General features: G+C 41.4%; 1 protein-coding gene across 1 annotated transcript; it reads right to left on the bottom strand.

Annotated features, from left to right (window-relative positions):
* Positions 1 to 883: 883 nt before the first annotated feature.
* Positions 884 to 14,959, bottom strand: LOC139341493 (E3 ubiquitin-protein ligase RNF166). The gene is made up of 6 exons (XM_070978045.1): positions 14,515 to 14,959; positions 12,248 to 12,404; positions 11,565 to 11,677; positions 9,664 to 9,778; positions 7,644 to 7,751; positions 884 to 5,269 (listed from the first exon to the last, which is right to left on the bottom strand). The coding sequence occupies exons 1-6, from the start codon at positions 14,706 to 14,708 to the stop codon at positions 5,204 to 5,206; spliced, it is 753 nt and encodes a 250-aa protein (XP_070834146.1). The 5' UTR covers positions 14,709 to 14,959; the 3' UTR covers positions 884 to 5,203.
* Between the last annotated feature and the right edge of the window lie 666 nt (positions 14,960 to 15,625).

The raw sequence follows: 15,625 nt of genomic DNA, 5'->3' as shown, positions 1-15,625 counted from the left end.
GACAGTTCAGGTATAATGGATCTTGATACATAAGGTAAAAATATCTGACTGAAAATCATTGTAGCTTGATATGATATGATATGATATGATATGATATGATATGATATATGATATGATAGTATGTGCTACTATAAAATAGCATTAGCATGTAGCAAGCTAAAATATCAGCATGTCTGTCACTACAGTCATGCATTGAGAGTTTTGTTATCAGCATAGTGACCATTGGCCTTTTCAGTGATGTCTTACTTTTGGAACAGAACCCAGACGTTCAGGTTTCCCATTTCATTTAAGGTTTCAGCTCTTTATACCAACTTGGCTTGACTAACTCACACTGCCGGAGTCTCATATTAGCTTCAACTGTACTTCTATCTTTGCTGTGTCGTGGAATGCTATGAGGTCAGTGTGGAAAGGAAGCATGATTACAGTGACAGTAACTCTTTCAAAGGACATACAGTGTTTGAGTATTGTTCTGAGAAAAAATCTGAACCAATCCCTGGCTCAGACAGTTTTCATGCACCTCCATATCTGGTCGTTGTTATTTACAAATCCTCCACAGTATTCTACACTGGAACAGTTTGCTGATCCATTGTCCATTGTTTCTGTGTGTGTGTGTGTGTGTGTGTGTGTGTGTGTGTGTGTGAGACTGTGGAGCCACTGTATCTGTACGACTGCCTTTAAAGATCAGTGAAGAGTTTCAGAAAAACAAGGATTGAACAAATTATTTACATTTCTTGGGGAAATGTGTTGAACTGAAGAGTTGAAAAGAGGCAGATAAACATGGAGTACACACAATGCAACAAAGAATCAAGGAATTCTAGCAGAGGCGAGAAGGTGGCAATAGGAAGGTTTCTACTATAACACAATATAAAAAAACAACACGATAAACAGAGGAATAATTGTGTTTTTATGAAGCAAACGGGTTGAAGTCTACTCAAATATACAAATAGCTTTCATTTATGTGGAAGATTCCCATTATTCCCATATTTTGAGCAACATATGCAATTTATGAAAGAGTAAAACTACAATGAGAAAACAGATTGGAATCTTTTCACTGTTCATATGCTAAAAGTACAACACTGATCCCAAAAAAGTTGGGACTGTGTAAAACATGTGTACAACATGTACAAAGACAATATATTTAATGTTTGACCTCATCAGCTTCCTTGATTTTTGTAATTGTATGCTTAAAACACAATTTGATTGCAAATGATTGCATCTGTTTTTTATTTCATTCTGTTTTACACAGCATCACAGGGTTGTGTTAGTTATTAATTTTCTGAACTTCCTAATCATTTTCAATATGAAAGACAGATATTAAAGACAGAATTGGGACGTTTTACATCAAAATTCTTCAACAGGAGTTCAGACCTGAAACTAATTTTAGAGGTGGTGCAAAGTATTTACCCAACCAACTCTGCAATCATACAGCTATGATCAATCATCAGCTGATGTGAATGCTCACAAGTCATAAAATGGGAATTTTTTCCACCTTTACCATTAATCACACAATTCCAACAGTTTCTTTCCATTCACATGGCCTTAACTCTCTTCTGCAGAGTCCTTTACACCTGGCCTGTTGTTATTGAGGGTGCAGCTCTGGTGTTGCATAAAGAACATTTCCAGTCAATTCAAATAAAAATAAAAAACAAACAAAAACAACATTATTGGAAGAAAGAAAATGGCACATTTTTTTAACAATACTTTTTTTTAACAAAACACAATGAAATTTAATAGCAAAATCATTTAACAATTGTTAAGCTTATACAAATAGAATTCCAACTATCATTAGAAAACTGAGTGAATTAAAGTGCAAATGATGAATGCATTCTGCTGTGGAAACATGGCCCACCTCCAGAGAAAGCATGATGTTTGTTTCAGTATGGCTCTGCAGGTCTGGAGAAGGATGACCATCATCTATTGGTTAAACTACAGAAAACATTTCTTATACCAGTCCCATTCTCTCTCATCCTGTACAAGTGTCTTGCATGTGTGTATGTGTGTAATTCAGCAATTCAAGTTTGAAGTCACTGTCCTCGAAAGGTTGCAGACACATATCTGACCCATGTCTGACATTAGTGCAGTCCAGTGGTTTGAAATGGAGACATTTTCCAAAAATATATCTTTTTATTCTCATCTATCTTGGCAGATAGATCATAAAAATATTCCTTTTAGCAAGAGCTGAAGAAGCAGATAACAGTCAAATGGAGGTTAGACCTCAATCCTGCACTTTTTATCCTTTCAGATTTTTTCCACACAACAACAAAAAAATGTTGATAAGTGTAAATAATCACATGAATAAAAAAAACAAGAGCTGTCTGACTATGCTTTTCGGGGTGATAGTGAATGAGGTGCTAATGTCTCTTATTGTAAACGTTATCATCTTTTGGGGTTCATGATGGTATAATTGGCATTCTGAGCTGTGACGGACACATCATGGGTGCAGTTTGATCTGTTCAAGTTACACATGAAGCTCTGAGGTCTGTCTCTTTAGCTCTCTGCTGATGTCTTCAGTGAAGCTTGGATGGACAGTAATGATAAGCTGCGGCTGACTTTCCAGTATTTGTATCAGATGTTGATCTGAAGCTTCCTTTAGATGTTGCCATGTCAGAATTCTGACTAAGGACCATTTCAAAGTAGTTCAACGTGGCGGTAAACAGGATACATGGTCAGCTTTTCCCATGGGGCTGGATGTCAGCTGGCTGGCTGTCTCTGACAGCTCTGCTAACCTCAACACTTCCATATTTGGCTCTTGGGGTCACTCTACCAATGAGTCCAGCTGGTCTGGAATCTGGTTAACAGACTCTAACATATTTTCAGCTCCTGATGCCAACTGCTGAAGTCCACTGACACAGACACTGAAGTGTACTGAATGCTGAATTAAATCTTTCACAACAGTAATAGAAAATCTCTTTATTTCAACAACACTGCTCCATTTGGAGATGATATAGTGCAAAGTCTGACAACCTGCCATTAGCATCTGACATCAAGACTGACCATGATTTCTCAGTGTCGCACTACCATCACTGCGCCACAGCACTCTATGCTCCTTTTAAGCTTTGACGTCTACAGTTGGTGAATGAGCCTCCAGGTGAGATGACAATGAGCCGAGGAAAGCACGGCCTGCATGTCTGGGTTACACACATGACTGGTCAGAGGTTAGGGCAGCCTAACAGGACAGACTGAGGCCAAAACACACATGGACAGTGGATGTGGTTCTGTTTGTTGGCGCAGACAGTTCATACAGACTGTGGTGGACATGGACAGAAGACAAGACTTAGACTTTGTGGTCTGAATGCAGGAAATAGAAATTATTATAAATTAAGTCTCCCCTTTATGGAGATATTATGCTGACACTGTGATTTATTTGGTCTTCGGTTGTTTTTATGCAGCAGCAAACATATACAGAGGTTATTCTGGAGGACAGAGGAGGCCAGGGAGAAGGACAGCTGAGAGACAGAGCGGGACAGACAGAGGCCTTTCAGTCCACAGTGCTGTGGTGCAGCAGTATGCGCAAAGCTGGCAGTAACAGCACTGAACAAAAAAACATTTCAGCTTCCACACAAAGCAGTGTCTTCCTCTGGCTGCAGACAGACTACTGAGGGGAATGATTGCAATCCATCATCCCAAAAATATCTATTTTGCTTCTTAAGGTGTCCATTTTTGTGTGCATAGAAAATAATAATAAAATAGAATAAGATAAAAACAAGAAAAATATAAAATCTCCAGCTCATACTGTAGGAATATCAGGCGCTGTATAATATATTCCCATTCATACTAAGAACATACAGTATACGGTAAGGTTTAGTAACTTGAGCTTACTTTATATAAACATCGCTGTTTTAATTATTTTAAAATACTCCTATGAGCTGTCAGTATTGTATTTATATCTCAATTAATCATTAAGTAACATATGTTTTGCTGCAGCTACTCAACACTGTCATGTAATTATGATATTTTTCTCAATACAATATTACAGGGACAGCTGTCAGTCTGTGTGTCCTCTCCACGGTCTCCCTAAATAATGGACAACATTATATATGGGCACATTTGTCTGTCTGAAGTGCAACGTCAACCTGTCAACAGTGCAGGCAGAATATTCATAACACAAGGACATCAGGACTGACAAACCGAGCGCAGCAGTGTGGACCAGCAGGTTACTGCAGTGAAACCATAAGGCAAGATAACAGAAGGAGCAGAGACGTTTCTTTTGACATGAAAGTCAATCCAATATTAGCCTCCCCATGCCCAGCGCTGTGGCGCCACCTGTGGGGGATCATTACTAACCTACTGACCATTATTATTGGAAGATGTCATGGACGGTACCACTGGTGTTACCGTGTCGCCATACTACGAGCAGCTCAGTCAATGAATGTACTGAGAGCCTTCTCATCTGGTACAGAGGCGAGCGACAAGATCAGCTCTTCTGTCATGTACGTGGTCGACACACCTGTCTGTGCTGCTGTTCTAATGATTTTGTTTTGTCTGTAAGTGCAAAATAAAACATGGTGATGAATAGAGGAGCTGTTGATTCACAGTGATTTATATTTGAGCTTTGTCTGCTTACCTTGCCTGCTCAAACTTGATGACTGCAGACCACTCTGTAGGAGAAACTAGAACCCTGCTCATTATTTCTCACACTGACCCCTGACCACCAACTCACACTGAGGGCCAGCAGCCAGGACATCCTAGCAAGTGGCTCATGGTCAGAAACCTGAACCACTGATGAGGGTTTTAGAGTCAGTGGACTTTGGGATGTTTCAAACTCACAGATGAGACACTTTTCCATGGAGGTAGCCCTTCATGCTGTCGTGGTCCAGATGTCGGCTGTCAGGGGAACTGAAGCTGTGAGTGGATAGACTGTTTCCACGCTGCAGGTTGGGACTTTTAAAGAGTTTTATGGGTTTTGAATGTAGTTTATCTTAACTCAATGGATCCATTCCAAACCCACAGGATGCTTTGTTATCAAAGTGACATGAAGCAGAGAGGATACCTCCAAACTGCTTTTGTTTGAAGCATAGCACACTGGCTACACTGCTACACCTGGAGAAACACTGTTGGCGTGAAAACGCCAGAGACCGTGTGAGTCTGGCTGGGTCAGGTGTGTCTGTCAGCTGGATAATACCTTCTGAGCCATAGAGGAACAGCAGCAGTGCAGTGATGGTGGAGTTGGTGCTAACAGTGAAAGGATGGTGGTGGTGTGTTGTCAGTTTTCAGCCAGTGACAGTGCCAGAGCTGCCTGCAGTGCTGCCTCTTCATCGATGCTGTAGTCCTGACAAAATGCAAAAAACAACAGCAGCTAGTCACACAATCAAACTCTGACCAACAACAACTGACCACCCATTATTCAAGGAGACTGATCCATGGCAAATTTGGATTTACTGCTGCAAAATGAATATCATTTTACATAAATATACAAAAAGAGCAAGAACCATTTGAGTATTTTTACAACAGTCAGTGACCTACAAACCTTTCATTGTTTTTGTTTTGGTCAAAATACCAAAAGTTAAATTGAGCATACTGTTGAGGATCTGAAACTCGTCTGTGTTACATGTCACTGCATACATACCTGGACAAACTAGAATAACAGCCTGACCGTTACATCCCTCCACCAAACAGTCAAGTTGCATTTTACATCCATGTCTGTCCAGACTCACATAACATATGAAGTGAAGGACTTAAATAAAAGGTATAAAGTGTATATTTTGTCGAAATGGAAGTTCTCACTATATTGATGTGTGTGATTCCAGTGTATCATTTCCAGTGAGAGACATGCTGTCTTCACTTGGAGACTATTTTTCCAGATGACCACAGAGTGGATACTTCAACACATCTTCAACTTGGCAGCACAAAAGATCTGTACAATCAGCACAGCTTCAAGGTGACACCCAAGATTAGTGTCATCAATTCAGTATCTGACCAAATGTGAAATATGGTCACGGTCTGCCCATCTGCTCCTGAGGGATGGTGTTGGACAATGGTAGGGTTGGGCAGTAAACCGGTAATAAGATATCCCGCGGTATCTAAAAATAGCAATGGTATCAGTTTCATTACCGTCATTAAAAAAATGCTGCGTATATAGGTCTATAGGGGTCTAACATAATTGTAGCATCGTCACAACAAAAATGAAGTCCACTCCGTTTAATGTATCTGGTTGAATTTTTACTTGAGGAAAAGGTGACTGTGCAAAATTACATGCTTAGAATGAACCCGAGCAGTCGTACAGATGTTTTAACACAGGTATGTCCAGGCGCTCATACGGGCGCGTCTGGGCAGAGTATTTTTATCTCGTCCAAGCATATGGAGAAACTCCTCTGTTGAAAACACCTTTTCAGCATTTTTTCTGCTTACTATTGTTTTTAGCTCTCGTAAAAGGACGAAATGCAAAAAAAACAGTAAAATAACACTTCGGGCTGCTCAGCAGAGTCCTCTGTGAGCGCTCAGCTCTTTCATGAGATGGAGCGCTGAAACTAACTGTGTGGTTACGCTGATCAATAGCTCAGCGACCCGCCCACATTCACCATAAAAACACCACTGACGATCCAGAAGGAAGTAACCCCAGAGATAGGTTATCGCATGAAGAGCAATTCTAGAAACCCCCTCCTCTTTATGTAAACAACCAGGGGCCAAACTAACACAGAGTCATAGGAGGAGACATTAGCAGTGTTTTTTCGGGCTGGAATATAACTTTTGACCACAAAACAGCAAAGGTAAAACATACTTTCTGATTTAGCGAAGTTTTTTTTCTGCTACTCTTTGGCTGCCAGCTCGCCGAGTTTTCGTCACACAGTGAGGAGGCAGACATCTTTGTGATCATCAGACTCTGTGCTTTCATATGATACCGGGCTTTTGTGGTTTGCGTGAAGTGGTGAAATCAGCAGATGCCGTACCCTTGACGTGCGCTATTTTCATGTTTGCGTTACATGCGCACATAATTTCATGTGATATGAATTATGTTTCGTTTGGGTGGCAATGCTTGGTAGAGGCTTTTAACTGAGTTTCTCCCCGTCATTCTGGTATGCTACAAGTTAGGACTGGTGCTTCTTCGCGTGAGCATTGACCGTCTGAACTGCACGCATGTCACGCTGCCCTGCAAAGTGATTTTTAATTAGTCACGGTAATACCGTATACCCTGGGAAAATGTGGGGAAAGTTTGACGGTATCAAAATTTGGATACCGCCCAACTCTAGACGATGGACAGAAAAGTGTTTTTGCAGAACATTATGATGTCACAATGAAGCTAACCTTTGACCTTTGGGATCAAAAATGTCATGACCGTTTGTCGTGATGAGCTATTAATTCTTGAACATTATGATGTCACAATGAAGCTAACCTTTGACCTTTGGGATCAAAAATGTCATGACCGTTTGTCGTGATGAGCTATTAATTCTTGAGTCATGGCAAAAAAATTGTTTTGTAAGGTCACAGTGACCTTTGACCTGTTTGATGAAAAAATTTAATCAGTTCATCTTCATGAGTCCAAATGAACATTTGTACTAAATTTGATGACGTTCTCTCAAGGCGTTGCTCAGATATGGGTTCAAGAGGAAGTGACAGAATATGTTTTCTTTTATCTCTTAGCATTGTCTTACATTGTCAAATGATGATTTGATTTCTTTTCGGGAAAAGTTAAGCTCTGGACTTACAACAAAGGTGTCATAGGAGAACTTGTGTCTGTGGAGGAGGTGCTGGAGGAAGTTGGAGCTCTTGTAGCTGGGGTCTCCCCATGGCATGGCTGAACACACTGGACACACCTGCAGATACGAACACACAGATTAGTTTAAATTGTTCCTCAAAGTCGTCACACATTCGTGTGCATGTGTATCAAACAGTGGACATAACAGCAGGGCGTTGACTTCTTTTGAAGTCCACATGACAGCACCACGACAGCTGTGTTAGCTTGGTGGGCCTGATCGAGTCCAACACCTCATGGGTCCATACACATGAGGCTATTCAAGTATGCTGCTGATTTAATTTGAATGGGAAGACGATCAGGGTGGTTATCAGTCAACACACTAAGAGTAGAAGTAACGGACATTGTTAAAGCCTTTTTCAACTAAACAGTCACATCAGTAACTTTAAGAGAGGACCTGATTTGTGGACTACGTGTTCTCTCATTTTTCCACTCTCCCTCTTTTCTCTGTTCACCTTTTTAAATAGGTTTTTTGTCATGTATGCTGTTGTTAGAAAGCAGACAGTAGAAATCAGTCAGGCAGAGCGGGGACAGAGAGGAACGACATGGAGCAAAGGTCCCTGACTGGACTACAACCAGGGTTGTTGCAATCACGTAAACCACCTCCACCTTTATTTCAGATGATCTCATAGTCGGCAATGTTTAAGTCCTGAGAACCTCTAAGGGTTCCAGGTTTCTTAAAATGTTCCTGCAGTATAAAGTGTTGTTTCTCAAACGATGCACCTCTGGTGATTTAAGGTCACCTGAGTTAGTCTAGGGATACGCCAATCGGCTTTTTTCACTTGCAATACCGATACCGATATCTCAGGTTTAGTAATCAGCCGATACCGATCCGATACCGATCCAAAAAGACAGTGCTGACAAATGGTATGTCTCACTGTGTGGAAAAGACTGGGATCATTCTTTTGTGCATCAGACTTAATTTGAACATTTCTTTCCTGTTTTTTAAAAATAGACATAAATGTACCGAGTTACTTATTTATGTAATAATTGTGCACCAGTGCAACAATCTTAAACCAATAGCTTCTCTAGCTTGGTCAAACAACATGTAAAAAAAGTATAACAAGTGTAACTGGTTCAGTTAGTGCAGTTAGGAATATAAAAGGAATATAAAGTGTGCAACACTCTGTCTCCCACTTGTAACGCCATCACTCACAGCGCTGTGATAAAAGTCCCTCGTTGACAACCAGCTGCATTGTATGTGCAACGCAGACTAAACTACGCACTCTCATGCTGTCCATCGCCTTTCGCATGTTGTTGCCGTTGTCCCTCAGAATCACGTGGACTTCACTCAACGTACGTCAAACGCTTCCTTTCGGGTAGCTGCGATTGCGTCGCTGGTGTGTGACCCATGGCAGTTTGCATCATTTAGCATTGCACTGTGTGGCACATAGCTGTCATCCAGCCAGCATGCAGTTAAACTTAAAAGTGACACGGGACATCCTCTCCGTGATTTTTGTTGCCTGCACACTGTTAGGTTTAAATTTTTCACCTCTTTCCTTCATCTCCTTCAACGTTAGCTGCGTCATACCGCCTCCTTTTTGTTCATTTAGTTCAATGGACTCAGCCTGCTCCATGGCGTGAAATCTCTGTAGGTGCTTGATTAAGTTGGTTGTGTTATAACTTGACGTTCCCTGGGAACATTTACTGCGCAGGTATTGCAAGTAGCCGTAGTGTAGAGGTAGTGTGAAAAAGTTCTAGATAGCCGATCCTTTCACTCGCTCTATTTTGAAAACAATGCGGTCCACATCATGTGCGCTTCAGCACTGCGTGTTGCTTGTGCATGACGCCACTCACAGCGCCTATAGCATAGCGTTAGACTGAATAGATCGGTCCCTATGTATCGGGCCCAATACCAGATCTAGAATTTTCTTCGAGATCGGGACCGATAATGATACCAATATCGGATCGGTGCATCCCTAAGTTAGTCTAGATAATAATGTAATCTAGTGCATTACAGAGTAGTCTCTTACCACTTTATTAGGGTCATTGCGGTGGTTGTCCATACAGTGCTTCACCAGTTCCTGCTGGTCCAGGTTTCTGGCCCCACAGAACGGACACACGAAAGTTGACCGGTTTGGAATATTGCTGCATGTGGGAGGACACGCATGCACATGGACATGTAAACACAAAAAGAGCACATGCATTATCACAAGCTTGTAGTAACTAATTCAATCATTGTAATGGTCTTGATATTTCATAGGTGCTTGCCTCTAATGACTCACAATGTACCCTTTATCAAATGTCTTATGATTTTCATTGTGACTCAGGAAGCATCTCTACTTCAGTCAGAGTGTATATGGAATGGAATGTATAGTCTGCTCCCGGTTGTAGAGTTACAGAGAGACAGCCCAGTTTTCAAACCTTCCTGTGTTTTCTTTAAATGGAAACATGACACTGGGATTTTGTGTCCATGAATAAATAAGTATAGTCCTTAAATAAGTATCTTTCCCGCACTGGGCATTAAATATGAGCACCTCATCATTTGAACCGGGAATAAACAATGATAATTTTGTCTGAATGCAACTTACAGCTCCAATGAGGCTTAAATAGCACATCTATGGCTGACCGGGACATTGCACCAGGCACGGCTGCGTCCTGTTCAAACCCTGCCGGAGCGTTTCAGAATTGTTGATTTTGTCAATTGTGTTTATTGTTGTTATATGATCAGGAATCTGAACAGGAGGTTTTATTTCAATCATTTACTCTTTGCTGTTCCTGTGTCTGACTGTCTGTCCAAAGATGACATGGAAAAACGTGTTCATGCATTCATTTTCAGTAGGTTGGACTATTGCAATGGAGTCTTTACTGGCCTAAACAAAAAATCAATTAGGCAACTACAGCTGATTCAAAATGCTGCTGCACTAGTCCTTACAAACACCAGAAAAATGGACCATATCACACCAGTCCTCAGATCACTACACTGTGAGTCAAAGAATAGACTTTAAAATCTTACTGTTGGTCTACAAAGCATTAAATGGTCTAGGACCAAAATATATTCTAGATTAATTAACTCCATATGAAGTATCCAGAGCTCTCAGGTCATCAGGGACAGGTCTATTGTGTGTTCCCAGAATGAGAACCAAACAAAGTGAAGCAGCTTTCAGTTATTATGCTCCTCACCTGTGGAACATTCTCCCTGCACACCTGAGGTCTGCACCAAGTGTCAGCTCATTTAAATCACGGTTGAAAACATTATTATTTGCTACAGCTTTTACTTAAAGTAAATGTATTTGCTCAATGGTTTTAATCATTTTAATCATTCTAAATGCTAAATTATTGTCTTTTATTGGCTTCTGTTTTTAATTTTCCTTTCATTGTATTTTATTTTTTATTTTTCTATTCTCTTCTAATCTCTTTATTTCTTTCTTTCTTTGAAATGTATGATTTTAATGTATTTGTATGCTTCTGTAAAACACTTTGAATTGCCTAGTGTATGAATTGTGCTATACAAATAAATTTGCCTTGCCTTCCTGCCTGGGTTGACCTGCTTGGTGGCGCTTGATGCTTGATCCATCAAAAATAGACAAACACATATTCCCCACGGAGAAGAGTGGAGAGTCAGCTTCTGGGACAGTTCTGAAATGCACCATGGTGCCTACTGGAGTTGTAAGCATTGTCTAGAATGGCCATGATCAGATCTGGCAGCCACATCACGGCTGGAGCGTGGCACAGTTGTGCCTGGTGGAATTGTTAGGGGAACTGTAATTGTGGCTGGCTGCTCTCAATTGTTTAGGCATTCAAGTGTGGCTAGAGAGTTGGAAATATGACGATAATCAGAACATTCTAATGTACATCGTGTGTATGTTTGCGCATGTAAACTGCATTTTTAGCTCCAGTCAGCTAAGCATGGACATGGTCAGAGTGTGTGTACCTTGGTATAGGTTGGGAGGTGGGTACCACAGGGACAAATTTTGGACAGTTGGCTATCTGCTCCTGCACTTTAGAACAGGAAGCAATGTGGGACCTCATCTTTACCAGAGCCACCTGAGAAGACAGACAGACAGACAGACAGACAGACAGACAGACAGACAGACAGACAGACAGACAGACAACAATTAAACTAGAATAATATTTCCACTTCTAAGGTGGGAGTTCATTTTGTGAGCTCGTTCATAGAGGATCTAACGACTGGTCAGCTGCTCCGTCTATACATCCACATCTCCAACAGTTTTCTTTACAATCATGATTTCAAATATTTGGCTAATCTGCAAGCTGAGCAGACACACATAAAACCATAAATCCCAACAGATCAAATGTATGCACCGCTCAACCTTCATGCAACTGTATTCTTCGGTTATGTTCATTTTTCTGCTGAGAGTTTTTGCTGCTCATATGTTTTGTAGCACCTCAGGCACCACAAGTTTTACACAGTAGCTGTAAAATAAATACTGTGTAAAAATAAAATGTAATGTGCGTTGTATTTTCAAATGAGCATATATCAGTATACAGTCACAAAATGATTAGTTACTAATGTAGCAAAAAATAAGCATAATGGAGAGTTGCACCTATGATTTTGTAACACAGCTAATGAATGAACGGTCAGTATCTCCATACCTTCTTGCTACAGCCCCTGCAGGGTGCTTTGTATGAGGCCAGCTGCTTCTCCACACTGGAAGAGCGCTCTACTTTCTTAGGGTCAAAGGGCACACGACAGAGAGGGCAGAGGGGCGAGGTCACCTGAAGACATGGCTGCAGACACTCCCCACAGAACCTGGACAACAGACAGCAAACAGCAGGGGAGTAAAGGTGAAGCTGTTTCTCAAGGAAACCACAGCGATGTTCACGAGGGAGGGCAAGCACTGCCTCTCTGCCCCATCCCAGAGATTTGTTACCAGCAAATGTTAGGGGCTTTATTCTAAAGTATTTAACAGTAAATCAGTCATCAAAAATCTCACTGTTTTCCTTGCAGTTGCAAAATAGTTTAATGAAAATATTATTTTGACACTAAATTCACAGGCTTAAGTTATGACTACAAGGCATCTACTTCATTCCTGCCATATCACTTCGCTCCATGTTGCCCATTAAAGAGCACAGCAGCCATGAGCTCAAGCAGAGGGTTCACTCAAGCTTCAGTTGTGAAATCAGAATCGTACCATTTTCAGGATTCCTCAATGCAGAAATCAGAAACAAGACTGCACCATGGCCACTAAATCCATCCAAATTAACTTCAAAATGATGCAGTGAATAAATGTCACAATATAAGGAGTGACACATGGAATCTGTGTGTCTTTAAAGAAAGCCTGAGCCATGACTGACACAGAGCGAAAAATCAACAGCTGCATTAAATCAACGTGAATTTGGCAGATTAAAGCTTTAAACAGACATATTTAGCACAGAGTAAAGAAGTAAGTCGTCTGATGACCACCTGTTACCCTGTGCAAGCATTAGTGCCAGTGTTTCCTCAAGTTTCATCTGTCCCCATCAGCAGCAGAGGAGCAAAAAATAGCTGCATTTTTCCTTTATCTAGAAATAGAAGCTGAGGCTACAGGAGGTCTGATCTGCTCTTTGTTGTTGTTTTCAGCTCCAGACTGAGACAGATTAGAAGTACACCCCTACAGCTAAGTAAAATTTCATTTGATATAAAGTGAGAAGACTGTAATGGGAAGAGCTGATAAAGTCATTGTCCCATCATTTACACATCTCACACGTAATCATTCATTTGACTGCAAACGGTCTGAGATCACTTTGTTCTAAAGATGCCTGTTTTCCCCACAGTAAGCCCTCATTGAGGACTCCATCATTATGAGTAAGTGGAGCTCTCAAACACATCTTAAGTCAAAGGAACAAGCTTCCAGTGTTCTCCTGAAGATGTTTTTGGCATTGTAGCCTGATCCTGTCATCAAAACTCTTACTTTTCTTCCACTGGGATCTGCCAACATGCAGTGACAACGTTCACTTTTTATCTGTGTGATGACTAGCAGCTTGTTGTATTATTTTATTCATATTTGCAGAATTTTAGCCTTGTTTGCCCCCTGTGCACTGCAGTTAACTGGGGAGACGTGCTTCCCACGTGTTCACTGGAACACGCTGTCCAGCCTGAGGTCCCACTACTGGGAATCAAGCCTGGGTCTTCTGCACCCTAACAAATCTGTGGAGGACTAAATGTGTCAAAAGCAATGCAAACAAACGCACCAGCAATCTCTTCATACCCTCTACATAACACAGTGTTTGAGAGCTGTCAAACTGTAAAATAATGAAATATCAAACTGTAATATACAGTTATGGCTGTATTTCCTGTTGATTAGTTGAATAATTTGGCAACAAAGTACATAACATCTAACTAACCCTGTCCACAGTGACACCACTCAACCCAACACTCCTGCTGCCTTATTTTTGTTTCATTAACACCATTACTGGACCAAACACACTTACAATGAGACTCACATACGTGTTTTTGTATCTTTGTATTAGAAATACAGTGTATTACAACTATCAAAGCATAATAAATGGCTGACATTTCTTTTCCAGCTCTCTCAATTAAACAGGCACAAAATGTTGACACTTGGCTGAATTTTGGCCGTGGCACAGTTTCATCACACAGAATCAGAATGGAAATTCTATATCAGATCAAAAAGCTGCAGAGACTGCAGCTGAAAGATTCTGTCTGAAGGAATCTACACCTAAATGTGCTTCACATGTCAGGCTGCGGACAGATGTCTCGGCACATCAGTGGAGTGTAAGACAAATGAACTCATCGGTCAGCTGATCAACACATAAAGCACATCAACCTGGATCAAAAATTAAACAAAAGCTGCTGGACACAGTAACTTTCTGTATGTCCACACAACAACACACATCCGAACAAGAAGTGTCTACTTTACGTGTGGGCACAGCTGGCGATGCTGACGGGTTTATGGTAGACCTCCAGGCAGATGGGACAAGAGAACTGGCTCTCGATGCCCTCAGCCGGGGCTGCCAGCGAGCCGGAGCTGCTGTTGGGCTGCTGCTGCTGCTGCTGCTGCTGCTGCCGGAGCTGGGTGCTCGCCGAGACAAAGCTCCGAAACATCGCCATCATGGAGCCGGAGACGATCTGCAATTGTCGACAACAGCTCGTTGCCCGAGAGAGGAAGCTGTCCAACTGTTCTAACTGCGATTGGTTAGTGCATTATCCGTACAGCAATGTCAATATATGCCGTGCAAACATGGTGCCTTTTCAATCCGCATATCATACAATTATCCTCAATAAACCAAAACATTACTTTTCCGTGGCTAGTGAAGACATGCCGGAGAAGTAAACATTGGCAGCAGTGCTCGTCAGCGAATGTCAGCGAGGTGCTATGAGGATGACCTGAATAAAAACCATAAATCTACAAACTCACGGAGAACATCTAATGCTGTATCCATTTGGTTGACAGATTAGCGCTTTTTCACAAACGTCAGTGAACGCTCGTGAGCTAGACGACAGGCTACAACAAAGCCCTCCACGCGCTTTGCTTTCTGGAGGTTGGAGTCCAGCTGCTCATTTACGTACAGGGCCTTACATCACTCTGAGACTACAATCCCAGAAGCCAGTTCTGAGATGGACAGTAAGCGCACTGGTCCAAAAAAAGAACTTCACATGGTATTAATTATTATGATTTTCATTACCAGCTCCTGAGAAAGAAGACCTGTCACTGAAAACAAACATGCCACATGCAGTTGGACACACTACAGCTCCTCAAGTTTCATTTTTATTTTATCTCCCAGAAAACATGGCTTGTTGACTGAGAATGTTACAGAAAAGAGAGAAGGAAGTCATACTGATTGATTCCAAGTTTCTCTGCAAGAAGCACATAAACACCACTGCTCAGGGGACAGTTTGGACATTCAAAGTGTCCCCCATAAAAAGCTGGAATCACCAGTGTGAGATGCTTCTTTCACCCATCAGTCCCCTATGTCTAAAAAGTGTGAGCAGCTGAAACTAGAATATCTCTCAGCAAAGATAGTTCCACT

This window comes from Chaetodon trifascialis, chromosome 13 (genome assembly GCF_039877785.1).
Source record: "Chaetodon trifascialis isolate fChaTrf1 chromosome 13, fChaTrf1.hap1, whole genome shotgun sequence".
NCBI lineage: Eukaryota > Metazoa > Chordata > Actinopteri > Chaetodontiformes > Chaetodontidae > Chaetodon > Chaetodon trifascialis.
This window is presented reverse-complemented; position numbering and strand designations above follow the sequence as displayed.